This window comes from Topomyia yanbarensis, chromosome 2, assembly GCF_030247195.1.
Source record: "Topomyia yanbarensis strain Yona2022 chromosome 2, ASM3024719v1, whole genome shotgun sequence".
In the NCBI taxonomy this organism is placed as follows: domain Eukaryota; kingdom Metazoa; phylum Arthropoda; class Insecta; order Diptera; family Culicidae; genus Topomyia; species Topomyia yanbarensis.
The window spans coordinates 327163872-327191104 of NC_080671.1; the positions used below are offsets into that span (position 1 = coordinate 327163872).

Consider the following 27233-nt stretch of genomic DNA (forward strand, 5'->3'; position numbering starts at 1 on the left):
ATGCAAGATACGTGGTACACATAGTGGAACAGACAGAGACGAAACTTGCCGAAAAAGATGTAATTAGGCATAACAGTTCCATCCGTCGATAAAAGTTTGAAAGAACTATCAATTTTCTTCCGTCCTGTGCGATTGCCTTTTCAAATCAACATTCACGGGGGTCTTTTAAACAGCAAAATTGAATGGGTGAACACACCCTCGATCTCAACTTTGTGTGCGGGTATCTAGAAGCGGTAGCCCTTCGTGAAAGGCTTACCGCCAGTAACATCAGTTGCTTGCTTAAGAGGGTCCTCTTATTTAATTGTGGCAAAAAATACCTAGTGTTTAATATTTTTTGAGGTATTAAAATGACTTAGACATGTGCGCTATTCTGCAAAATGTTTATTAAGATTTCATCTATAAAATAAAAATTTTCGAATGTAAGGTGTCAAAAATGGCGGCTTTCTCGGAACAAGATTTTTCGAATCTGCGGGCATTCTCGTTTTTGAGCCATTCAACCAATCAACTTCGGGTTTTGCCCTCCTAAAAGAAAACAACATTCTCGGGCACAGTAATCTACAAAATCGCAATATTTTGATCATTACCGATATTTTTTCAGCCGGCCAAAGTGAAAAAATCATGCGAAAAACGATACTTTATTTTCAAGTGGCCGCCATTTTGTTTCTATATTGATTTTTTCATGTTTTTTTAGGTTTGGGCGCCTCTATGAAATGAAATCTTCAAGATCGTTTTGGTTTGCTGCTTGTAGACGACGAATTGCGACCTGCATCGTGCCCGTAGATGAGATCGATTTTTAAAACACCTTTTGCTGGAGCCGCCATTTTGGACACCATTGTTGACACCTTACACTCGAAAAAGTTTATTTTATAGATGAAACCTTAATAAACATTTTGCAGAATAGTGCACATGTCTAAGCCATTTTACTTCTTAAAAAAAAATTAAACATTAGGTACGTTATGCACAATTGTAAGAGGTCCCTTTTAAGACACGGCGTTAGGTCTCTTCAAAATATTTGGAATGCTTGGCGGGTTATCTTTGATCTGAAAGAATATCAGATATGGTTCGACTGAGTTCAATGTGTATGATTTTAAACGGGAAGTCGAAATCTTTGATAATGCGTCTTGTTCGACAACCATTTTACTACCAGCTAGATTTTATCAGTAGAGCTTATTTATATACGAACTTCGAATCCAGCGCAAACTGAAAACGTAAAGAATACGAAGGAAGAAACAGAAATTACGGGAGATACAATTAATTGTAAAACGAGTTAGAGAATTGTAAAATAAAAATGTTGTACCTATCTTCACTCGTTATATGGCTGGAAGATGCCGATTTTCACGAAGAATGTGTATAAATCTATATGAGCAACAGATCATAAAAGCATCTTTGTTTCACTCGCATGTGCATAAAGATGGGTAGGTAAAGTCTAGGACATACCAGCAATATCGTGCCTGCACATCTTGGAAAACAAAAAAAGCAGTTTTATCTCACTCCGTTGCAAAAATCTTTATGAAAATCAATCAGTAGTAATCTGCCAATGCCCTGAATACATTGATTCATTTTCATAAAGATTCATAAAAAATTTTTCAACGGTGCGAGAAAAAACTTTTTGCTTTTTTTTTGTTTTCCAAGATGGCCGCTTATTGAGGCGTTCTCAGTTGAACCTTAATATACTTCGTAAAGGGTGAATTATTGCGACACTTTTAAACTTGCATAACTTTTTTCATACTTGGCTAAACTAAACCAAAATTTGCCCAGTTTCTCTTTAGAGTGTACTATTTACATTTGCTATTGTTTTTCATTTTTCAGTGAGAATGCGGTCGAGATCCACCAATCATAGACGGCGCCAGTGGTTGAGTGGTAAGGGTGACCATCACTCACCCCAGTGGATCTGAGTTCAATCCCAGCCGAGGTCGTTGAGATTACCTGAGATAAAAAAATGTGGTCACACCATCCTTCGGAAGGAAGGTGAAGCCGTTGGTCCCGGTTCACGTGTTAATTGGCTAATACATAGGGTCCTGATGGTGGAGTCACCTCTCTGGCGTCGGTGATTGGCGCTCAGTTCGGACAAAGACGCCGACGGAAACAAAAAAACAGGATCGTGAATATATTTGCTTGTAATACCCTACAGTATCTACCAAGCGAATAAAATAGAAACAATCCTATTTCACGACAGTAGACATTGGTTCCGGCCCAGCTCTCCACAAAAGAGCTGTCAGTAACACTCATCTCAAGTAACTATTTGGGATCACAATTTTGTGTGACCAGCATCCCGATTTTTGGGTTACTGTTCCAGGGGCCAGTAACCTTAAGAAGGTATACACTAGATAGTACTTTCTTGTTTCAGAACTGCATGTAGTATTTTTATGTTCAAGAGTGCCTGTAGAGTAATCAGGACCATCATCTGTAGATGGTTTCACTTTAACTGGATTATTGTGACTCCCTTTCGCCACCACACAAGGCACCATTGCCAGTATTGGTAATTGTTGTGTAGATCCAATGAATGTGTTTGAATTTGAGTCCGCGTGTTTTGCCGGGAATTAACTAATTAACCAAATGGTACGTAATATTGTAGGTGCATAAAGTAAGATCTCACACGTCTCCCACATCATGCTGATGCTAGACGATTTTGTGCATAGAGTATATGCAGATAAGCACCACTAAGGAATTTTATCAATTCAAATTGATAACTGAGGTGTGCCAAGTTATGCATTTGCATCACAACTGATTAGCAGTGGAAACCCTTTAAAATCATGAGAAGGGCATAACTAGTATAATATACAGCACAATAGACAGTCTCGACCAGACGTTTTAACTGTGCGTGTGCATCCAAGTGTGTGATTTTTGGGACTTTGTGTCTAGCTAATGGCCAAAATTGTATGTATTGTCTCTCTTTTACAAATTTAGTTTAATCCCATCTACTCCATAGAATTGTACTGTACAAAACATTTCGGCAAATAATCATTGCCAAAATCATCTCTGGTTACGTCACTGGCAAAAGTATTTTTAACTTGTATTACCTACTCCTACACTTCCCTTGGTATTCCTTCTGAAACTCAAGCATAGAAACTCACAAAAAATTAGGTCATAAAAATCAACGTTTATATTTTCCTGTATGAGCTTGAACCTTGCTATAAATTTCATGAAGCATTGCCCAATAATGGTTCTGTTTAAATATCGCAAAACAAACACTGGAAATGGCGAACGACCCACACATCCTACACAGATATTCATTCTCATTAGCTTCATTTCCTTCTGCAGCCTGCTCGAACAAATTCAAACCGTTTTATTTTAAAAGTTTCCCCATAACTTTAGCACATTATATAGCTTTTATCCTATATACCTATTAGGCAGCACCAGCAACAGCGAAGCTGTGGCTTTTCCTCTGGCTTTGTTTAGAGTTATTGTGGTTGGCATGCGTCCGATGTGCGGTAAGGGCAATTTACCTTCAATGTACCCCACATGAAAAACAATGACCTGGTCCCAAATGTATTTGGGCTGCCTGTGTCATGCGCATTCCAAAAGTTAAATATGCTACCATTGACTAACTCCTTGCTGCATACCAGTTTTTAAGAGTATGACATGACTAGAATTTGGACAGTTTACAAAAAATTTGGCGTAATTTTCTCAAACTGCAAGAAAAGTTGAATGATTTGAACTTAACTCAACCGATTCTATTTTTTGTTGGGATGTGGCGGGAAATTATAGAAAATCGTAATCAAGTGATAAAGAATCGACTTTAACCCATTCATGCCCATGTTGTTTGTGGACAACAACGTTTTTTAACAGCTATAACTTATGATTGAGGCAAGATTTGCTCACAAAAAAAGTAAGGCTAATAACTATAACTATTGCCTTTCATTTGAGTATTAACAATTACAAGGATCAGCTCTAGAACTGAAGTTATTGCAATTAGTCTGATTGGATTCCAATGGAGCAGTGCTGCCAGGGACAGTTTACGTGGACGACTGAAAATTAATTTTTCATATATCTTCCTTATGTTGCAATATTATTGAAAACTGATAAAACTTATCATTTTAGACTGTCTTTGTCAACGTTTTCTACGCAATTAGACTATTGCAAATATTCTAGGAGAATTGTATTGAAGATATGAAGGTAAAAAATGAGCAGCTTCTAGCACTGCGAGGAAAGCACCTATCTTTATGAAAAAAGGCTTTTCGTGTTTATTGTCCCCACACTTTTCAAGGAAAAATAGTTTTGGAACCCTACATGCACGAGAAAAAAGTTGGGCATGAAAGGGTTAATAAAAAAAATCTACAAAGGGGCTGTAGAACCAATGCATTACTCACAATTATTGACACTTGAATACAATTCTCATTCAACCTACTTGAGATTCCTAATGATGAAAATACCACATGTAAATGAGTAAATTTACTTACACGTGAAATGTACATCACTGGTGATTAGGATGATGATGATGATGATGATGATGATGTAGGGAACCCACTATCAGGGCTACGCCGGTGACTGCAGTTGCTTTTAACGGTAACGCCAAATGTTACTAGCAAACGACTTTCAATTTATCGCTGTGTGACGAGCCACAAAGAGTTGGATCCATAAGCAGAAGTGCTTATGCGCACACCACACCCTTCTAGACGTTTGAAAGCGGCATTTGCAATATTCGTTAAGGAATTGCTCGATAGTTTGTATGTGAAGAGCGCATCGTTTGATGCGTAAGTTTTTACTGTGCCCCAATAATTCATCTGCTTTGTAAATTGATATGAAATTACTGATTTCTGGAAAAATATTTCCGTCGCGTTCAAAAACCTAGCATCAATTGATGTCACAATGTCTTTCGAGGAAATCGTGGTTAAAGAAACTATTCTTGCTACATTTTTGGATCTAAAACGCGCTTTTGAGAAAATTTCGAGACCGTTACTTTTGCGAACTTTAGAACGATTTGGAATCGGAGGGATTGCACATAAGTGGTTTGAAAACTATTTATGTGATAGAACTCAGAATACTAGTTTTAACGATTTTATATGTAGTCCTCTCGGCAATCCTCTTGGAGTGCCGCAAGGTCCTATTTTATTTATTATGTATGTAAATGACATGAGGCGAGTTTTACTATTTTGTGACTTAAATTTGTTTGCTGACGACACTGTTCTGTTCATTGCAGCTAAGGATATAGATGAAGCCGTGGCACATTTGAATGAAGACTTGCATTCCCTTGCTCGTTGGTTAAAATTTAAACAATTAAAGTTAAATGTTGCTAAAACTAAATACATGATTATCTCTTCGGCTAATACTAGGCCTGACTTAAACGTTGAAATAAATGGTAAGACTATTGATCGCGTTAGTGAATTAAAATATCTTGGAATAATCATTGATGACAAGTTAACATTCAAGTCTCACATCGACAATGTCATCAAAAAGATTGCTAAAAAGTATGGTATATTGTGTCGTCTGAAAAATGTTTTAACAATTAGTAGTAAAATATTATTATATAAATCTATTATTTCACCACATATTGACTTTTGCCCATACATTCTGTTTCTTGCTAATCAAACACAAATATTGAGGTTACAGCGATTGCAAAATAGAATCATGCGATGAATTTTAAAATGTAACAGGTACACTTTCTCTAGTTTCATGCTAGATGCATTACAATGGCTCTCTGTGAAGCAAAGAATTTATTACTTGACTATGGTGTTCATTTTTAAAATTATTAATGGAATGCTGCCTCGATATTTATGTGATGGAATTGAAAGAGGAAGTGATGTGCATAGGTACAACACTAGAAACGCGTCTGATACAAGAACACCAAACTTTTTATTTAGTGGATCACAGAGCTCCTTGTTGTACAAAGAATAAGTTTTTTTCAATTCGATGCCTAGACATATTAAACGTGCAGCAACATTGGCGGAGTTCAAAGCACTATGTATTTCACACGTAAAATCTGCTTTGTAGACAGATTTTTTTGATTTTTATATTTTGGAGTTATTTGAATAACTATGTAATACCACGAACATTGTATTTTTTTCTCTTCTATTAATTATTTGCATTTAGTCACACTAAGTTATTATATTCGCTATGATGATGATGGATTTTTGTTATTTATTTATTAAAGTTATTTAAAAAAAATAATGAGATGGCTATAGAAGTCTGACCCACGCGCGAGCAAAGCAGATAGAGGCTAACTTGAAATCGAACATGGTGACCAGTACTAAGAGCTTATCGGGTTGAATCAAAGCTTTTAGTTTTTTTTGTGATCAGGGTCTGATTTGATGATAGAGTTGTGTTGGCTTTGCTCGACAATAGAGTTAATCTCGGTTATTGCTGCGATAGTGGTAATAACTGAGTTAGCTCGTTGAGTATGGGGCTTGATGACTCCTTCTGATAACTAACTAGATATCGGGTTCAATTCCTGATCAATCAAGGATGTTCTCGGATAGGAATATCCCTTGATTGCCTTGGGTTAATGGTAGGAAACTTTCAATAAAGGGGTCTGATGTGGATGATATAACTCGACCGGACTCTGCACTGCCACTAGGCTCGTCACTTCTCACCTTAGCAAGTGGTAGTACCGATGTCTTGGTCAGGCGGGAGGAGTCTTACAGAGAATTATCGGAAATGGAAGCTGCTGGGTTCAATTCCCGATTCTATCAAGTATCTTCCCGGAATGGAAATTTTCTTGGTGGAGCCTGGTTGTTGGCGGAATATTCGAAATGTATCTGGTTACGTTCTTTTGAAGGAAAGGCTATGTCTGCAAATTGAGCTAGTCCGTTTTTTTTTTGATAACTGGTTTTGTCATGAGCTAAAATATTAATTATCTTCTAGATAAATTCTCTGTTGGAAAAACTTCTTTTTAGGTGTTCGAATGCGTCCAAAGAAACCTATCCCCTACTTCAAAAGACACCAGCATAAAATCAACTTATAATAAATCACATGCGGTTACTAACATATTCATTGCGGATCAGAAAGTGACAAACACTCACTGATCGAAGAAATCGCCTAACATCTGCACATCGAAAACCAGCACAACCAACAAAGCAGTTAATACCAAGGACGACTAATACATAATAGTGGCTCGTAAGAACAATAAACCAACAGGTACATTCAATTATGGAAAACTGGAAAGCGATGGGCATTTTGAGACGCCATAAAATTTCAAAATTTTAGGTAATGTGGCTAATTTTTTTTAGCAACGTCGTAGCGATGACGATATAAACATGGACGCGAGAGGCACAGAGCAGATCGATTGACCCTCAGGTAATAGTTGATAATGCAGCTTATCAGCAGCTCACCACCAAGAAAAAAAACTACAAGGGACAGCCCTATGGGGCTGCACGAACTGTAGACGTAGGACTATACTACTTAATGTAAAAGTACATTTAGAGTAATAATAAATCAAATATATTTCTTATGAATAGTTTAAGCACAACCAATCAACATCGAATGTTACATATTGAACCAAACCTTCTTGGTTATCAAGTTATTTCATTTGTAGTAGGCGATCGAATTCAATTAAACTTATTTGAGAAAATCTGAAGAAAGAAGACAGAAAACCGAACCGAACCAATATCTGAAACTAAATCTTTATAGCACAAGATCAGCTTTTAAAAATTGTAAAAACTTTTCGATTGTGTGGTATGTAAAGACCAAGCTTTCTAGTTTTATTTTGTCATCATTTTAACTTTCCTAAAGTACGTTTCCATCGATCCGCGTAAATTTGTTGCTAAGAAAGTTTTCGTCGTAGCGCAATGAAAGCACAGATTACTATCATGCAGGTTATGCATGCATCCGTTAACAAACAGGGATGCCACATTGAAATCTGTGTTTCGGTCAAAAATATCATTTTACCATCTGTGATAACTGAAACAGGAAAAAAATCTGTGATAAATTTCCGAAATATCTGAAAAATCACAATATTTCCAAAAATCGATCAAATTTTCATCAAAATGCCAAAAATCTACCATCTGTAAAAAAGAACCTGTGATCAAAAATTGTGAAAAAAATTTCTGACATTTCAGAAAAATCTGTGAATATATGCCTGCCAACAAATTAAATATACCTAAATTCGCCTCAAACATTGAACCCAATAGAACAAAGCAAAACGAGTCAACGGATGCCAACCTTCCAGTTTAAACTGGATTCTTCCAGTTTTTTTACAACATCCAGTCAAACAGATAATTACAAAAATCTTCCAGTTTTTTTAAATTTGAGCCAGTTTTATCCAGTTTTTTTATATTCATTTTTTTATTTTTTTTCACAAATTGTAACTTGATTAATAGAATTTTCAAACAAACGATGAGAAGATGCCGATTGCCCCAGAATAAGATTTTAATCCACCGTTACCTGAAATCTTTTAATACCAATTGTGAGTAAAACGGTTCGGGAATATACATTTTGATTCGATTTCAAATGAATTTTAGTCAAACATTTAGGTGGCAGTAGATTGTGTCAAATATTTTGATGAACATTTGTTGAATTCTCAGCTAGTTGCTATAGTGGTATCGTAGGAAAAGGTTTAAGCACATTCTCTAGTTTAACAAATGATCTTAAATTTTAAATTTAGGATTTTGTGGATGCGTAGATTGAAACCTTCAAAACAGTAAAATTCGGCTGTAACTATTACAATTACAATCAAATTCGAATGCTTTAATTTTTTTTTAATTTGGACAACAATATCAAAAACCGACTCAAGGTAGGTAAAGGTACGGAACATATCCATATCAACTTTTGAATAGGGCTTATAAGATTTGTAAACAAACTTTTGTTTTACTGATTTCTCTTAATTTGTTATCATTTCAACACAGAAAACATGTGGAACTGATTGTACCAAGGGTAAATATGTTGATTCATATGTATTTTTCATGAAATGCAACTCGGTAACGGAATAATGAGCGAAATAAGTTTGTTTACAAAAATCTCATTAGCCCTTTTGAAGAATTACTATTGATATGTTTACTTAAAATTACGTTCATTGAATCGTTGACTTAAGCATTACAAGGGTAAAGTAGGTTTCTTTCGAACATCCAGTTTTACATTTCTTATAAAAGAAATGTATAGAATTCGCTCAAACTTTCAAGATTTTTTCCGAGGCCCGGAGGGCCGAGTCTTATATACCAATCGACTCAGCTCGACGATTTGGGACAATGTCTGTGTGTGTGTAACGGACAAATTCTCATTCGTGTTTCTCAGCAATGGCTGAACCGATCTTATCCAAACTAATTTTAAATGAAAGAACTAAAAAACAGTATGAACGCTATTAATTTGTTTTTGATTCTGATGTTTAGTTTTTAAGATATGAATGTTTGTATGCGTAAAAATGACGTTTTTTGCAGTTTTTTAAATTATCTACCGGAATTGACAATATAGATTACCAATTCATAAGTTTTTAGACAGCTTTAACGAATACCTTTCGAACAAGCTATAGATTGTTGAAATCGGACTATTATCAAAAGAGATATTTAACATTAAATGCGGACGAAAGATTTTTATCATTTCCCATTGCAGAAATATGACCAAAAACATGTAATCTATTATTAACGCCAAAACGGCTTATTTTAGGTCAATAGTATCTTCGGAGAATTTAATGGAAGTAATATGCTCTTTCTTTTGGTATTGTGCTTTTGCTGATTAATCCCCCTATGAGTGAGATATTTTCACAAATTTTCTTGGAAGTGATTATAACGAAATGATGCCTTCAGCAAATTTGTAGCTCTTACTTTTGCGAATAACTTTACTGAAGACTTCAAATATCTATTTTGAATACTTTAAAAGTTATGGCTTATTGTTTGTGGATTACTCTTCGTCGCCTATTTATTGTTCATTATAGTAATAATCCATTGAAATAAGCCAAACATTATTTCGATAAATGGAATTTTGTATTTCATTTTTCTATCTACAACCGCTAGAAATAATCACTGAACACTTCCAAGTTGTCTGGAAGGAACTTGATAACTTATCAGTGCAAAAATGTTCATTTGTGCGAACCTTCTGACTGCAATTTTTCTATCTTATGACCATCGGATCGATCTGAAGCATATCGGAAAACGAAAAGCGAAATAAATAACTCCAAGCAACGGCGTAGTCAATAGAAGGTTTTGGGGTTTAACACCATACAGCCCCCCACCTACCACACCAAAAAAATTATTGGATTGGAGTTGAAAATTTATTGATGCAAACTGATTTAATTCAATATTACAATAACATTATCTGATCCGTAGATTGATAACCTGTTGTTGTAAACATCATGAGGACTTTTGATAAATTGTCGGAATGGGGTCCTGATATGTAACTGATCTATTGGTCTTGATTTCACAGCTGTCTAATAGCATCAATATCAAATTCCTGCCTGAAAACATTCCAATAGAAAATCCCAGAGTTCTGTAATCAATCAGATTTATTTTCAAATTTTCAGCTTTTTTCCTATACAATATTACGAAAGCTTATTAAACAATTTTTCCTAATAAGTTTGTGAAAATTATAAACTATTTGAAATTTTTTAATAGTTTTATTTTTTATTTAACCGTGATTTTTCAATAAATAGTGACCATCGCTTTACAACGTAGTCTATTTTTCATGGCTTGCGGTGAGCACGATCTCTCGAATTGCTGAACTGAAAATTATGGAATAAAAATTAATTTTTAGTATTCTTTACAGACCCGCTGGTGCCCTAAGACGATTTCGCTAGATTTTTAGAGCACTGTGCACTAGACTGCCCAGAAAAATGATGAATTTTGGAAAACTCAATCGGCCCACCCCTGCGTCGATTCCTAGTCCCACCAGGAGTACTTGTACCAAATTTGAAGCAAATCGGACAAGTCTAACTACCGGACCAACGTGCCTGAAGTTTATATTGGATTTTTCAACAATTTACATGGAGAAAACTCACTAGCGCGTATTTTCGCCGCTAGGTGGCACTGTATACATCGTATTATCACTGTAAGTGAAAATAAGAAATATATTTTAATTGTCTACAACTTTGTCGAAGACTGCTAGTGAATCCGGCTATGTTAAAAGAAGTTATTAAACTTTTAACGAAGTGATGTCTGAGTCAGTTTTGCATGGGGCCTAGCAGTGCATGGTTGTGTATCAGTACTCAAGTCCCGCGAACTATATATTTTTGTGAAATAATGGTTAGATTTAGCCGAATAGTATGTTTACAAGAATTATAGTAAATAATATGAGTCATATTTTGGTTAGAAAATTTTAGTTCCACCTATGACCGCCTAGAGGGCGTCACTACTAACTTTTCATAGAAGAGAGATAGAGTATCAAGATGTTCAGAAGAAATACTGAAAAATGCCTGTTCTATAAGTTTGTAGAAGACACCAAATTTCTATCCCTCTCCGTTGAAAAGTTAGTGTTGGCGCCCTCTATGCGGTAACAGGTGGAACTAAAATTTTCTAATCAATGCATGACTCGTATTATTTACTATAATTCTTCTGAACATACCATTGAGCTAAACCTAACGATTATTTCACAAAAATGTTTAGTTCGTGTGAATCGAGTACTGATACACAACCATGCACTGCTAGGCCCCATGCAAAATTGACTCAGACATCACTTCGTTAAAAGTTTAATAGCTTTTTTTAGAAAAGCCGGATTGACTAGCAGTATTCGACAAAGTTGTAGACAATTAAATTATCTTTCTTCATTTCACTTACAGCGATAATACGATGCATACAGTGCCACCTAGCGTCGAAAATGCGAGCTAATGGGTTTTATCCATGTAAATTGTCGAAAAATCCCATACAAACTTCAGGAACGTTGGTCCGGTAGCTAGACTTGTCCGATTTGCTTCAAATTTGGTGCAAGTACTCCTGATGGGACTAGGAATCGACGCAGGGGTGGGCCGATAGGGGTCATTTTTTCCTGTCACCCTACAGTGCACCCAGTGCATTAACGCAAGTGACGGAAGGTTATCGAAAAGTTTCGTGAAAATGAAAATTCCAGTAATGATGATGATTTTCCCAAACGGTTCGTTTTCGTGAGGTTTTTATTTGTTCTTTGGCATTAGGATTAGCGATAATAATTCAAATCAAGAATACTACTGGGAAATCACCTTTAGAAAAAGTCGATGTCGAAGTAAAATTTAAAACTATGCACGCATGTACTTCAGAGATAGCGTGATATCAGGAGCAGCGATTTCATTTCAACGCTTTTTTTGTGAAAAGGGCGATACTTACAAATGTAAACATAGGGCTTTTTTCTTACATGCGAATGAGGGCTATGAAACGCAACAAATTAACCTAAAAATTTTGATTCTACGATATTGCTTTCTTAAACTACAGCAAAAAATACAACGGGCGAAACTGTATTTTTGTTTGTTTATTTAAAGTTTCGCCCTCTACGCTCCATGCAAACAAACAGGGCGATACTTTATTGCTGATAGATGGGACCGAAAAATAAACAATCGCCAAAGGGGCGATACTATCATTTTGTCAATTTCAACACCCAAAACAAAAACCTCTTGCAATAATTGTAAGCGACAATCACTTGCAAATAATGTTCGCATCGCTTGCAATTTTGCAGTTAAAGCCGCTTGCAATGTTTGCAAGCATATAAAACACTTCATCTCTTGCTATATCTACATACGTTTCTTCAACACACTGTCACAGGATTGCCACCACATTCACGTGCCTATGCCGGTTTGTATGGAAAGCACGCCGAGTTTTTATTTACCGTCTGCTTTTTATTCACTTCTCACCTACATCTTCAAACGCAATATTGTGGCTTTTCATTACACACGAGGCAGCATCGAATTCCGGATGTGCTGATTGTACGAGTTTTAACGCTCAACTTTTATGTGTAAGAATAGATCAGTGCCTATAGTCTGTGCTACGATACTCAATGGCCTGAGTTCAAATCCAAATCTGGGTGTGTGCTTTACTTTTTCATTAATCGTGAATTCATCCAAATGTTTATATAAGACTTTTATCCACTTATAACTATCTGATAGCATGGTTGGATGGATAAGGTATTGATTAGTGATCTGTTCGTGCAGTGTTCGTTTTTCAATACCAGCTGTCTTTTTTATCTAACGCATATTGGTCACCAATACACATACATCGCTAATACATAGGCAAAACTCGTTTTTTCTATTTCTTGCATTACATGCAAGGAATCTTCTTGCAATTTTTGCACATTACCAGAACGCTTGCAATTTTCGCACACATTTATTGCAATAATGTAAGCGAATCTTACCGGGTACGTTTTGGGTGAATAGCAAAAACAAATTTTAATTTAATAATTTCAAACACTTTATGAAGTTTTGGGTTTCCATCACTGATTCATGCAATCTAGGATGTAAAAAAACACAATAGTTCTTAAATAGGAAATAAAACCAAGTCTGGAAATATTCACAGTTGATTTTCTTTGAATGGTATCACTGCTAGTATCGCCCTTTTCAAGAAAAAGCGTTGATTTCTTAGTTCTCAGTCGCGTTGGAAATTTGAGTAATATATAAACTTCAAATCGATTCAAAAAAAAATTTCGTTTTTTTTTTGTTTCAGTACAATATATAACCCCTTTAGGAAAATTCAGTTTTCCCACCACAGTATAGATATTTTATTAACAGAGTATTAACAATAATTCGTTGGTATGTCTATTTTATGGGCCATTTTTTCGCTTTCCCATTGATTTGGTTTGAGATTTCTAGCACTGATGTTGTCTTATGCTGATTTGAGCGATTCTCTGAGTCCTGCCACTATCACATGTAGTGTGTGTTATCAAAAACATCGCGAAGCATCAAGTTCTAAATGCTCTCAAACGATATAATATCCAAAGAGTGATAAGAGTTATAAGAAATGTTTCATCACACTGTTAGGTGGATTAAACACGTTTTTTTTTCAAGAAAGGTTCCAGTTTTCTTGAAAAAAATGTTGGCAACGCTGATGATGATGGATAGATCGAAAGAGACAACTAGTACCACGACACTATGTTAACCGTGTTTGCAAATGGAGCTCGAATGATTTTGTGTAGGTATAACTGTGTTCGAGATTGTACATAAAAGTGTGCTGGACGCGAACACAACACAAAAGAAAGCATAGCACTGGATAGCGTACCTCCACAAGTAGTGTGACGGACTTCTCACTCAGCTACACTTGCTGTGAAAACACACAGCGCAGTGATCTGCTTCGCCTGCCGTTCAACAGGCAACTGACCTCATTCATAGAAGCGTAACGCGCTAGGTACACAAATCTGTCGTACTGGGCTTGGGAAGCGCTATCTTCTGTATGTAATTGCGCGATATTTTGACAAGGTAGTATATTATTTAAGTTTTTAATGCCATGATATCAAAAATCTTTGGGTTTATCTGTTGGAATCTATTCTTAAAAGTATTTCGGAGCGATCTGAGAAAAAATTTGAAAATTTATCGCGAGATTGCTGAATTATATGCGTTTAAAATTGGACCACTTTTCGTTTCATACCATTTTAGTAGAATTTGCAAAGTGCACCCTCATATCGAAAACAAAGACGTAGTCCTACGTCAAAAATTAAACACGCAGCTGCAAATTGCACCATCACTGCTCACTGCCTATCAATTCAACTGGAAACCAAACATATGTCAGACAGTTCCGAAAATTCCTTGCCTAATGCACAAGAGAAAGCAAAGCAAACAATAGAAGTCTACTTCCCGGCCAAAACGTGCAATAAGGAAGCTGTGCTCCTGAAAATTCCTCGTAGTTTTTAATTTACCGCCTCGTTCGCACAATTCGGTAACCTTTGCCAACTTTTGCACTTGGTCGAATAAACTGCGATGGGATTCGATGCGATGTGTCACGAAACAATGAACATTACTTGCTTGTGCAAAAACATGCCAAGCAAATTTGTTGGCTCTACTCCAAAGGACCGTTTTTCCAAAGTCATACACCGCTCTCAAGCAGTAGCAAAAGGAAATAACATTGCATATCGGTTTTTACGTTCCGGTCTAACAAATGGCGCTTCGGCCGAAAGTGCAAGTTCATCATTTTTTTTCCTATAGCTATATAGCTCCCGGCTTCGACTAGGTGGTGCCGAGCTTAACTTTTCCAGATAGTGGAGAGGGGGTCAATGGTTTATCCTGGCTATGGTTTTGGACTTGCTTTCATTTGTTGCCAGCATGGGTTGGCCTACTGCACAACCACCGCTCAAGAGTAAAGCATGTATCATTCTGTTAAAGCCGAGTATTTACTTTCGTTCGATGCACTACCAGTTGGATTCAGTGGGCTGGGAAGAGCTTCCGAACCTAACAGCATCTGGCAAGCGGAGTATTTTTCGGAAAATATTTTCGGGTAGTCAGGAGGTCAGGTTTATCAGTGATTAATTACCGCTTCAGATTATGGGTAGTGCCAAAGTGGAATCGGCTAGGAGATTAGTGGTATAGATCCATTGGTACCAATTGATCAATAATAATCAATATAAGCGGTTGTGTCAATAGCGAAACTAGGTTAGCCATGCTTGCTTTACAGTGATGGATTCAACTTTTTTTTTACTTTTGTGCCCAGATGTAAAAAAGGAGTTCTACCAAGTAGCCTCTAAGAAGCCTTCGCTTAAAAAACGTGTTTAATCCACCTAACAGTGTGATGAGACATTTCTTATAACTCTTATCACTCTCTTCGGATATTATATCGTTTGAGAACATTTAGAACTTGATGCTTCGCGATGTTTTGATAACACATACTACATGGGATAGTGGCAGAGAATCGCTCAAATCAGCATAGGACAACATCAGTGCTAGAAATCTCAAACCAAATCAATGGGAAAGCGAAAAAATGGCCCATAAAAAAGACATACCAACGAATTATTGTTAATGCTCTGTTAATAAAATATTTAAATTGTGGTGGGAAAACTGAATTTTCCTAAAGGGGTTATATATTGTACTGAGCCAAAAAAATCGAAATTTTTTTTGAATCGATTTGAAGTTTATACTTTACTCAAATTTCCAACGCGACTGAGAACTAAGAAATCAACATTTTTTCTTGAAAAGGGCGACACCATTCAAAGAAAATCAACAGTGAATATTTCCAGAACTATTGTGTTTTTTTACATCCTAGATTGCATAATTTAGTGATCGAAACCCAAAACTTCATAAAGTATTTGAAATTATTAAATTAAAATTTGTTTTTGCTATTGAAATTGACAAAATGATAGTATCGCCCCTTTGGCGATTGTTTAGTTTTTCGGTCCCACCTATCAGCATTGAAGTATCGCCCTTACGCTTTTTACAATAACTACCGTTTTACACCACCGATTTCGTCCGGGTTTTTTCAATAGCGATCATTGTTACTATTTATAGCTGGTATCAGCTTGATAATCCTAAAAAAATACGAAAAACAGTTTCGCCTCTAAACTGCTAGCAAAAAAAGTATCGCTCTGTTTGTTTGCATTGAACGTGGAGGGAGAAACTTTAAGTAAACAAACAAAAATTCAGTTTCGCCCGTTGTATTTTTTGCTGTAGTTTAAGAAAGCAATATCGTAGAATCCAAATTTTTAGGTTAATTTGTTGCGTTTCAAAGCCCTCATTCGCATGTATGAAAAAAGCCTTGTGTTTACATTTGTAAGTATCGCCCTTTTCACAAAAAAGCGTTGAAATGAAATCGCACTTCCTGATATCACGCTATCTCTGAAGTTCCAAATTTTACTTCGACATCGACTTTTTCTAAAGGAAACTTCCTAGTAGTATCCTTGATTTGAATTATTATCGCTAATCCTAATGTCACAGAACAAATAAAAACCTCTCGAAAACGAACCGTTTGGGAAAATCATCATCATTACTGGAATTTTCATTTTCACGAAACTTTTCGATAACCTTCCGTCACTTGCGTTAATGCACTGGGTGCACAGTGCTCTGAAAATCTAGCGAAATCGTCTTAGGGCACCAGCGGGTCTAATTCAGAGTTATCTGCGCGGCGAGCTAAATCTGTAAAGAATACTTAAAATTAATTTCTATTCCATAATTTTCAGTTCAGCAATTCGAGAAATCGTGCTCACCGCAAGCCATGAAAAATAGACTACGTTGTGAAGCGATGGTCACTATTTATTAAAGAATCACGGTTAAATAAAAAATTAAACTATTAAAAAATTTCAAATAGTTTATAATTTTCACAAACTTATTAGGAAAGATTGTTTAATAAGCTTTCGTAATATTGTGTAGGAAAAAGCTGAAAATTTCAGTATTTTTTCTATCTGCAACATATAAACCCTTGAGTATACCAATTAATTGGTATACGAATTGGAATAGGTTCGCCAAATTTTGGAAGAAGTCTATAAAATAACCCCTTGAAAACTCCCTAAAAATTGTTGTAGTTCGATGCGATAAAAAAAATCTCCAAAAAAGAAATGTACCTATTAATGTGAAACACAGCGAATAATACATACAATAAAGATCCATTTTATCAGTCTCATGGTGTATTTTAGGCTGACAAAATGGGGACATTGACTAAATCGGGCAATTTTTTTTCTTTATAATAAACTGAAGCTGTTAAAATATTCTTCTCGTCCCTTTGTTGTAGTCTGATAACTATTTCTGATTATGATGATCTTTTTATTTTCGCATATTTCGCATATCTTCGTGATAAGGAAAACATGCTCCAGAAAGGATTTACTCGAATTCAGTCTTGTTCGTCTGCTAGAACCCATCAAACATATGTTCATATTTGGCTGATAAAATCGGGGTTTCAATGTGTTATAATAGATATTCAGCATTCGAAGAAGTTTCTTTTGAACGAGTGTAGAACGACTTTGTTTCTACTTACTTGAAATCAGCGGCGTAGCCAGAAATTCGGTTTGGTGAAAATCGATCATACTGTCCAAACGGCATAATTCCGAAACCGTGATTTTTGAAGTTTTAAAATTATGCAGAAATAATTTTTCAGAAAATAGTAACAGAGTTCATGAATAAAATTCACCATACATACTTCTTGGACGATATACCGCCAAAATTATTTTATCAAATGATGCGCTGTTTAACGTTTGTAAAACTCATCGAAGATACTAAACCTCCGAAATTGGCGGTTTCAAAATGAAGTTATCTTGACCTTAAATTACTGTTTTTGAACATTTGACCTATACATATAATTGGTCATACAACAAAAATCAAATGCTCATCAAAATCGATCAGAACCTGCTAGAGTCGAATGGAAATCGTCATTTTTCATAAATTTCTCTACATTCGGAAAGTGTTATCCTCGTTATTAATCATATTACGTTTTCGTCTCAACTCGACGCATTCCAAAAATATAAACCTGTTTTAATCCACCTAGTGGTGCAATTGTGCTTGTCCCATTTGTCCAGACTACAATTCCATGGCTGGTTATGTTCAATACAATGGTGGAAATGAATATTACATGTTCAGTACGATATGCACATACATACAATGGATCGACAGCCACGATCTTGAGATACTATGTGATACTGAAACATCGCTTGAAACCAGCGGCGGATCATGGAAAAAGATCCGGGAGGTCCGGGTTCTGCCGGACTTGTTAAAATTTTTTGAACTAGTTTTAATTTTAAAGTAGCAACCCCTCACTGCATACTCCCTCCGGGCCGGTATGATTGACGATTTTTAGAGTGATTGCATAACCTTTCTATATGAGAAAGGCAAAAATGTACCAAAGTCCAAAAAGTCAATTTTTGTCAAACATCTCAATGTTTCATGCATTTTAAATTCATTTGGCATCAAAAATACAAATTTGATCTTGAAAATTTTTCCTTTCAGTTTATATGGGAATTTGCTGTGTAATTGCACTCTTCAACTCGTAACTCCGGAACCGGAAGTCCAGTCAATAAAAAATTCAATTGCAGCCGATGGGAAGGTTGTACCTTTCATTTGAGACCAACTTTGTGCAAATCGATCCAGCCTTCTCTGATTAACAGAGGTCATATTTTTTCCACATACACACATACGTACACACACAGACATTTTCCGATCTCGGCGAACTGAGTCGATTGGCATATGACACTTGGCCCTCCGGGTCGGGATTAGATTGACGAATTTTAGAGTGTTTGAAAAAGGCAAAAACATTTTTAGCAAATGTTGAAAGTTATACATTTTTTTGGTGAGCAGTTCTATGTTTCATAGACATTAAATCAATTTTAACTTCGCTTACTATTAAATAAAGACCCTTATTACAGTACATCTCTACAAAAACGAGCTCAATTTGAAAATAAATCTGAGGATTATGATTGATTACAGAACTCTGGAATTTTCTATTGGAATGTTTTCAGGCAGGAATTTGATATTGATGCTATTAGACAACTGTGAAATCAAGACTACTAGATCAATTACATATCAAGACCCCATTCCGACAATTTATCAAAAGTCCTCATGATGTTTACAACAACAGGTAATCAATCTACGGATCAGATAATTGTTATTGTAATATTGAATTAAATCAGTCAGCATCAATAAATTTTCAACTTCAATCCAATTCTTTTTTGTGTGGTGGGGGGGTGGGGGAGTTGTATGGTGTTAAACCCCAAAATTTTCTCTTGGCTACGCCGTTGCTTGGAGTTATTTACTTCGCTTTTCATTTTCCGATATGTTTCAGATCGATCCGATGGTCATAAGTTAGAAAAATTGCAGTCAGAAGGTTCGCACAAATGAACATTTTTGTACTGATAAGTTATCAAGTTCCTTCCAGACAACTTGGAAGTGTTCGGTGATTATTTCTAGCGGTTGTAGATAGTAAAATGAAATACAAAATTCGTTTTATCGAAATAATGTTTAGCTTATTTCAATGGATTATTACTATATTGAACAATAAATAGGCGACAAAGAGTAATCAACAAACAACAAGCCATAACTTTTAAAGTATTCAAAATAGATATTTAAAGTCTTTAGCAAAGTTATTCGCAAAAGTAAGAGCTACAAATTTGCTGAAGGCATCATTTCGATATAATCACTTCCAAGAAAATTTGTGAAAATATCTCACTCATAGGGGGATTAATCAGCAAAAGCACAATACCAAAAGAAAGGGCATATTGCCTCCATTATATTCTCCGAAGATACTATTGACCTAAAATAAGCCGTTTTGGCGTTAATAATAGATTACATGTTTTTGGTCATATTTCTGGCAATGGGAAATGATAAAAATCTTTCGTCCGCATTTAATGTTAAATATCTCTTTTGATAATAGTCCGATTTCAACAATCCATAGCTTGTTCGAAAGGTATTCGTTGAAGCTGTCGAAAAACATATAAATTGTTAATCTATATTGTCAATTTCGACAGATAATTCAAAAAAACTGCAAAAAATGCCATTTTTACGCATTCAAACATTCATATCTTGGAAACTAAACATCAGAATCAAAAACAAATTAATAGCGTTCATACTGTTTTTTAGTTCTTTAATTTAAAATTAGTTTGGATAAGATCGGTTCAGCCATTGCTGAGAAACACGAATGAGAATTTGTCCGTTACACACACACACACACACACACACACACACACACACACACACACACACACACACACACACACACACACACACACACACACACACAGACATTGTCCCAAATCGTCGAGCTGAGTCGATTGGTATATAAGACTCGGCCCTCCGGGCCTCGGAAAAAATCTTGAAAGTTTGAGCGAATTCTATACATTTCTTTTATAAGAAATGTAAAAAACATTCGTACCACGTTTCTTCAGCAATATCCATACATATGTACAATCCACCAACGTACTTACTGTTTTAGGTACTTTATCCCAGGTTTTCTTCAGCCGGTACACAGCCGCATTGGTGAAGGCAGCACAGATTTGTAATACTCCATTAAAGTTATGCAAACAACGACAGATGTCAGCCACGGCTGTCCACTTCTCGATGGCAGCTACCCGCGCCACCATGTTACTCCTGCGGAATGGATGCAAACAAATTGAATTACCATCAGCTGCTAGGTACAGGTATTATTTCGGTCTCGACGCTGTTGGCATGCTGCCATGACCTCCAACACATACCTGGACACTATTTCCGAACACACCAGCCGTGAACCGTCGTTGAATCGTTTCGTCATAAGAATGATATGTTCAGCGCGTGATTTTTTATCAGATTTCATCCACGCCTGACCGAGAAATTCCCTGCAGATTAAAATTTAATTTACTTAGTTTTTAAAATTTTTAAAAAGAATTATATTATAATCAAATTTGTGATATGTTTGACATGATGTCCACGAGGAAAACAATAATCTTTTTATTTGGGTACCTGAAACTGAGACTTACTCGCTTCGAATAGCCAGAAATATTTGGTGATCCAGGTACGTCATTTGCTCAGCAATTTCTAGGGCAGATAGGGTCTCAATACTCTCCTTGCTTGGTGTCTGTTAAGAAAAAAAAATGTTTTCCAATAAGCTAATATCTTCGAAACAAGGGCTAAATAGCAAACGTAAATTTGCTTACCTGAGGTGGCATCAGCAGCATGTCCAGCTGTTGCTTCCCGCTATCGATGTCTTCGCGGCACAGGAGTCGTAACAGTTGGGATGCAGCTCTATGCTCGGTTGGCAATAAGTTCGGGCTACATGTGATATCGTCCAGGAAGGCTATCGTCTGGGAGCGCAGAGCTGCATCCTGCTCGAAATCTTGAAAGTGCTTGGACACCCAGTGCCGCAGCACGTTCAGGACACGCATCGTAGCCGGTGAACTGACAACGGATTCTTTTCGGTTCCTAGCTTCCACATCGGGGGGCTCGTCCCTAGGGTTGCTGGAAGCTGAGGTAGCGATTGCGAATGCCGCCGCTGCAGTTGATGTGCTACTCCTGAACGGGGTGTCCGAGCATTGACGCGGGGAGTTCATTTAATCATTAGGTAGCCATTTGAGATATTTTTTTTGGAACGAAGTGAATGTGAGAAATTCAGATTAACAATTGAGTCCTACAGGTCTATACTAAGATTAGAATAAATAACCGATGCTACATCATCATTAAGGACGGAATAAAATATTGTAGTTTAACGTGCAGTGATCGTAACGTAGGGCATTCGTGCATATCGACAGTAATTTGAACATACGCAGACACAGTAACACTAACTCTAACAATTAAGCGATTTTTGTAATAAATTCAACTTGTTGAATAAAATACGTGAGCCACAATTTTGAGGAACGTTTCGATGAACGTACACTTAATATTAAATTTACGGTGACCAAAATAAACACTACTTTATTGTTTTGTGCAGAATTTATTTTTAGATTCGAATGAGGGTTGGTTCGGTTTCAAACTGTCATGTTTATAGAAATAGTGTAACTTTGGGGCGAACCTACCCTGATTCGTTTCAAAAAACGAAAGTAGAAATTAATAATTGAATATGATTATATTTCAATTGTGATTTTGCCTATTATGTTAAATATCAGTTTCATGCAGCCTATGTACAAAAAGATTCATTATGAGTTTTTTTTTCAAACTGGTAAAAAGATTGTATATAAAATTACATCGCCACATCTTTATCACTCGAAAGAACATTTTTTGCTTATTATTGTTTGAAAACATTTTTTGTAATATGTCGCAAATATTAAAACGGCCAGGCCTACTGTGCCGAGTTTGGTTAAAAGATGTTTCAAAATTTTACGGCGATTAAATTATTCATTTAATGAAGAATAATCTAACTAACAAATCATTTTGAATCTTGAAGGAGGAAGAAACGAGGACAACCGTACCGACCGTTTCAGTGAAAAAGGCATATGATAAGTCGTTGGGAGTGACTAGGCTAAGAAGGTTAATGTCACTCCTTTGTTCCTTTGGGATGCGACAGAGGTATTTACACCTTGCCTTGGCTAATGAGCCTAGGTTATAGCGCCTTTACTCGCTCTTATGCGCGACTGCACACAGTAAGGCAATAAACTTCATAAGTTATATAATACCTTACTGTGACCGCGCCTATAGTCAACAATTGGGAATCACTCAGATTAATAGTGATACAAAGCCCTGATGTGGCATACAATAAAAAGGGTCTACCACAGTAGATCAAAACACTGGTCGCAGTAGAATATGTACCCAACAGGAGAAAAAAACCATATCTGCTGTCAAAATGTATGGACTGACGTCAGTTAGCGTTAAAGGGACTCGGTGTTGGGTAGAAAAAACAGCATCAGAATACTACGTGCAAGATATAAAATGCAAACAGAAAAATACTCCCATATAAAACAGACGTCTTGGGCTTGGCTTCATCTCCTATTCTTGGTATCCTTCCAGATGACAATGGCCATGTTTAAATTTCAAGAAAACAGCCCCTTTCGTTGTAACCCTTGTTGAAGGGTATATGCGAGAGTTTCATCAGGAGCAACTTCCACAATTCTTCCGAATGAACACAAAACTTCAAATACTACAAATAGACCAATTTCGCGCCAAATTGTATTCGGAGTTGGCAGCACCCTCTCAGATTTTAATGAAACTTTCTATACATAAAGACTTTATCGCAAAAAAACACTTTTTTGCCAATTTTATTCAAATGGCTATAGTCGAAAAAAGACAAATCCTACATGCAAATGTTGTAGGAATGATTTTCACAAAATTAGTAAAATTTTTGAATAAAAATATTGTTAAAATTCTTCATTGACTCCTACTCTGAAAAAAAATCGATATTAAAAATTTAAAGTCGATTTACTAAAAAAACCCATCATTGAGTTGGATGAAATTTTGTTCCAAGATAAGTGAACTTGTTCCCCATCTACTATCAAAAATTAAAGTTGTGCACTTTCAAAGAAAAAAAGTTAGTTAAAAAAAACTTTTCCTTGTACAAACTTATTTTTTTCCCAGTGTATTTTTATCGAAAACTAAACCAATGAAAGTCATAATCATCTCAGAATCCAATAAAAACTCAGTTTGTGAGAAAATATTATCCAATTTAGCAACTAAATATATTTTTATTAATCAATAATCCCATTAAAAAAAGTTTATGTCATTAAACAAATATTCCATTATTACTTCATTATTTTCTTGTTTAGTTCTCATGAAGGATCACGTGACAAAGCCTTTAACGTACAAATGCTTGAGCCCTTCGCGACCATCCACGGCACCTACCCGTGCGAATTTTCCCAAGCATGATAACATCCCGATCAGGTGAACATCTCAGCGCTTATAAATTTTCAAACGCGATCTCAAGCGTGAACAACTGCCGCGCTCGCACGATCATGAATCGGTCACTTCCGGAAGTTTCTTTGGTATCACCAGACTAGGTCCATTCCATCAATTAAACCAATTAAAAAAGAAAGCTCTAATATCCACTGGACAACACGTTCCATGGCGACATGATCGGGAACTTCAGTGATATGGAAGATCTTACTTTCTTCTAGCATCTAAACCGTACACCGAAAATTAAGTATAAGATTCACAGTTCGCGTGCGATCAGCCAAGAACACATGCGAACATATGCGGAAGGCAAACGGTAATAAAATCGAATTTATACATGTGAAGTTACATACACGTTAGCACACGCAACATACAAACGCACACGCGATTAAACACTTTAGCGTACGAATGCTCAAGCCCTTCGTGATGAGACGGCGCCGGTGGTTGAGTGGTAAGCGTGACCGCCACTCATCCCAATTTGCCTGGGTTCAATTCCAGCCGAGGTCGTTGAGATTTTCCTGAGGTGAAAAAATCTTATGACACGTCTTCCTTCGGAAGGGAAGCAAAGCCGTTGGTCTCCGGTCTATGAGTTTGGTGGATCGATATCTAATCCAGATAGTGAAGTCACCTCTCAGGCGTCAGAAAAGAAGAAGTGGTCCAACTTCTATACTCTTACTAACAAAAATATCCTCCTCCTGTGATACTTGTGGTGTGCGCAGTAGTATATACGGCCTCTAGCAAAAGCAAGTATCGGACTAACCATTTCTTCCCTTTCCTTCCGCGATCTACGTTCGGGCCTGGCCGGCGCCGGTATTGATCAATACTTTAGGATTAGCAGGAGTTGCACATTGAAAGATGTTTCACTATTCCCAAGAATAATTATCTACTTATTCTCTGTGCAACTTCAGCTAGCCCAGATCGATAGCGGAGTAGCAGCCAGGGGTGGTCGCACAAGCTCAAGCTCGAATGCTCAAGCCCTTCGCGATGATACACGCGATCGCAAAATCTCTACACCCGCACATATCTGAACCGTACAAAGAATATCACATTCAGAATGACGGCCCGCTGCAATTAGCCATAAGCAGTGTTTTAGTGGGCAACGTTGCCTGTCTCATCTGCAATTGTATTGTGTGATTCTGACGGGAAGCCCTTCCTAGAACCTAGCTCTACAAATCCAGTAGGACAACTTTAAAAAAAAAAAGATTTTCAAACATTTCAGTTCCACAAAATTGTTACCATAATAGAAATACACCTTTTTTATTTGAACCGAATAATTTGATATATCGAACAGTTCTTGAGTTATTCTAATTTTTTGTTTTAAAAAAGCCTACCTTGTATTCCCTCCTTGGTTGAGGGGTTTGCCGGTATTGCAAACATCATCAAGCATATTGCGTGCATCAGTGCTAAAGAACCTCTGACAGACAATTGTTTTAAGATGGTTATTGCATTACGCATCGATAGTAATGCATCGAGCTGACCGAGAGAGCTTATGGGCCTTTTTTAAATTTACAGTTTTTTCATACTTCGCACCTGCTCAAACAAACGACCATTGGTCTGTGTTGTTGGACATGGCTCACAGTGGAGATCATTGTGTGTCGATTTATCGGTCGACTTCGTCATCGTGCTAATTATTTAAAAAATTGTAAAAGTAGAAGCCTATTAGTGTTAATTAATTTTAAATTGAAAGTTTACGTTCAAATTTGTTATGAATATATACCAAATTCGTTACTGATACTTTTTGCATTTACAAGCAACTAGCTATTGGAAAATTGGATTCTGAGATGATTATGACTTTTATTGGTTTAGTTTTCGATAAAAATATACTGAAAAAAATTCAGTTTGGACAAGGGAAAAGCTTTTTCAAATAACTTTTTTCCTTAAAAGTTCGCAACTTGAATTTTTGACGGTAGGTAGGGAACATAATTACCAATCCTGGAACAGATTTTCATCCAAATCAAAGATGGGGTTTTTTAGTAAATCGACTTTAAATTTTTTAAATCGATTTTTTTCAGTGCAGGAGTCGATGAAGATTTTTTTTCAATATTTTTATTTAAAAGTTTGACTAGTTTTGTGTAAATCACTCTCACAACTTTTTTTGGTAGGATTTGTCAATTTTAGACTATAGCCATTTGAAAAAAAATTGGTGAAAAAAGTTTAACCCTTTTCAAAAGAGTCTACATCATTTTTGGAAAAACAAAGTATGCAATGTGACTTTTTGTCACAAATTCTTCATGTACAGAAAGCTTCAATAAAATTAGAGAGGGTGCTGCCAACATTTGTTCGAGTTTGCGCGAAATTAGTTAATACCGTCTTGAACGTGGTGCATTACATTCTTCGAAAAAAAATGGCTCGTGAAAGGTATACGTCTGCACTTACCCATTGCTTACTTTGATCTCTTCTTAAACCTTCATCGAATTTCTCACGCAATAATTCCATTGTTGCATAACTTGTGTGATTTGTGGTGCCGTCCTGTTGCAACCAAATGTTCTCAAAACTACGGGCTTCAAGTTCGGACAGTAACCAGATTGTTAACATGGCACGATAACGGGGGCCATTCGCAGTAACATTGCGCTCAATATTAGTGACACGAAAATACGGACCAATGATATCGCCGACCCATAATCCCCACCAAACCGTTGTTTTTGTGGATAAAATGTTAGCTGTTACATCTCGTCGACTTACTCCTCGCTACAAATAATTCTGCTTATTGACGTAACCATTGAGCCAGAAATAGAAATCGCTGAACAGAATGTTGGCTGAAAACAATGGTTCCTTTTCAATATTTTCAATAGCCTAAACGCTGAATCGGTGACGTGCAGGAAGGTCGTCGGTGAGCCGGTATAAGTCGTTCTAATATGAAGTGGCGAACAATACTGTACATCCAGGTTACCATTTTGTATGTCATTAAATAAAGTTTTAGTAACCGACACTTAGGAAATTGGCCAACTGTTCGCTGACAAATTTTCAAGCGTTTTTTTTTACGACGAGAGCCCTCCACCACAGCAAGTCGCTACCATCGCCAATCTATCTTTTTTCTATAGGACGAACCATCAACCGAATTTGTGTCGATAATGCTGCCATACTTGCAGCAAATTTCAAGTTGAAAGCATCTAGTTTCTCGGGCCCAGTTTGCGTTTCCCCTGATTTTTGTCTAAAAGTGCCTCAGCGGGCTTCTTGAACCACTTCGGCGAGTCTTCGTGCTATCGCTTATTGCTGGAACATTCCC

The 27233-nt window shown here is 36.5% G+C and overlaps 1 protein-coding gene across 4 annotated transcripts in view; it reads right to left on the bottom strand.

Annotated features, from left to right (window-relative positions):
- The window catches only part of LOC131683828 (ras-specific guanine nucleotide-releasing factor 2-like), a 542029-nt gene that overhangs the window by 282572 nt on the left and 232224 nt on the right, over positions 1 to 27233 (bottom strand). For all 4 annotated transcript variants that reach the window (XM_058966164.1, XM_058966166.1, XM_058966165.1 and 1 more), the window contains 4 exons: positions 21349 to 21703; positions 21172 to 21269; positions 20911 to 21030; positions 20644 to 20806 (listed from right to left, as the gene is read on the bottom strand). In XM_058966164.1, coding sequence (XP_058822147.1) covers positions 20644 to 20806; positions 20911 to 21030; positions 21172 to 21269; positions 21349 to 21703 — 736 coding nt within the window. The remainder of the gene's footprint in view (positions 1 to 20643; positions 20807 to 20910; positions 21031 to 21171; positions 21270 to 21348; positions 21704 to 27233) is intronic.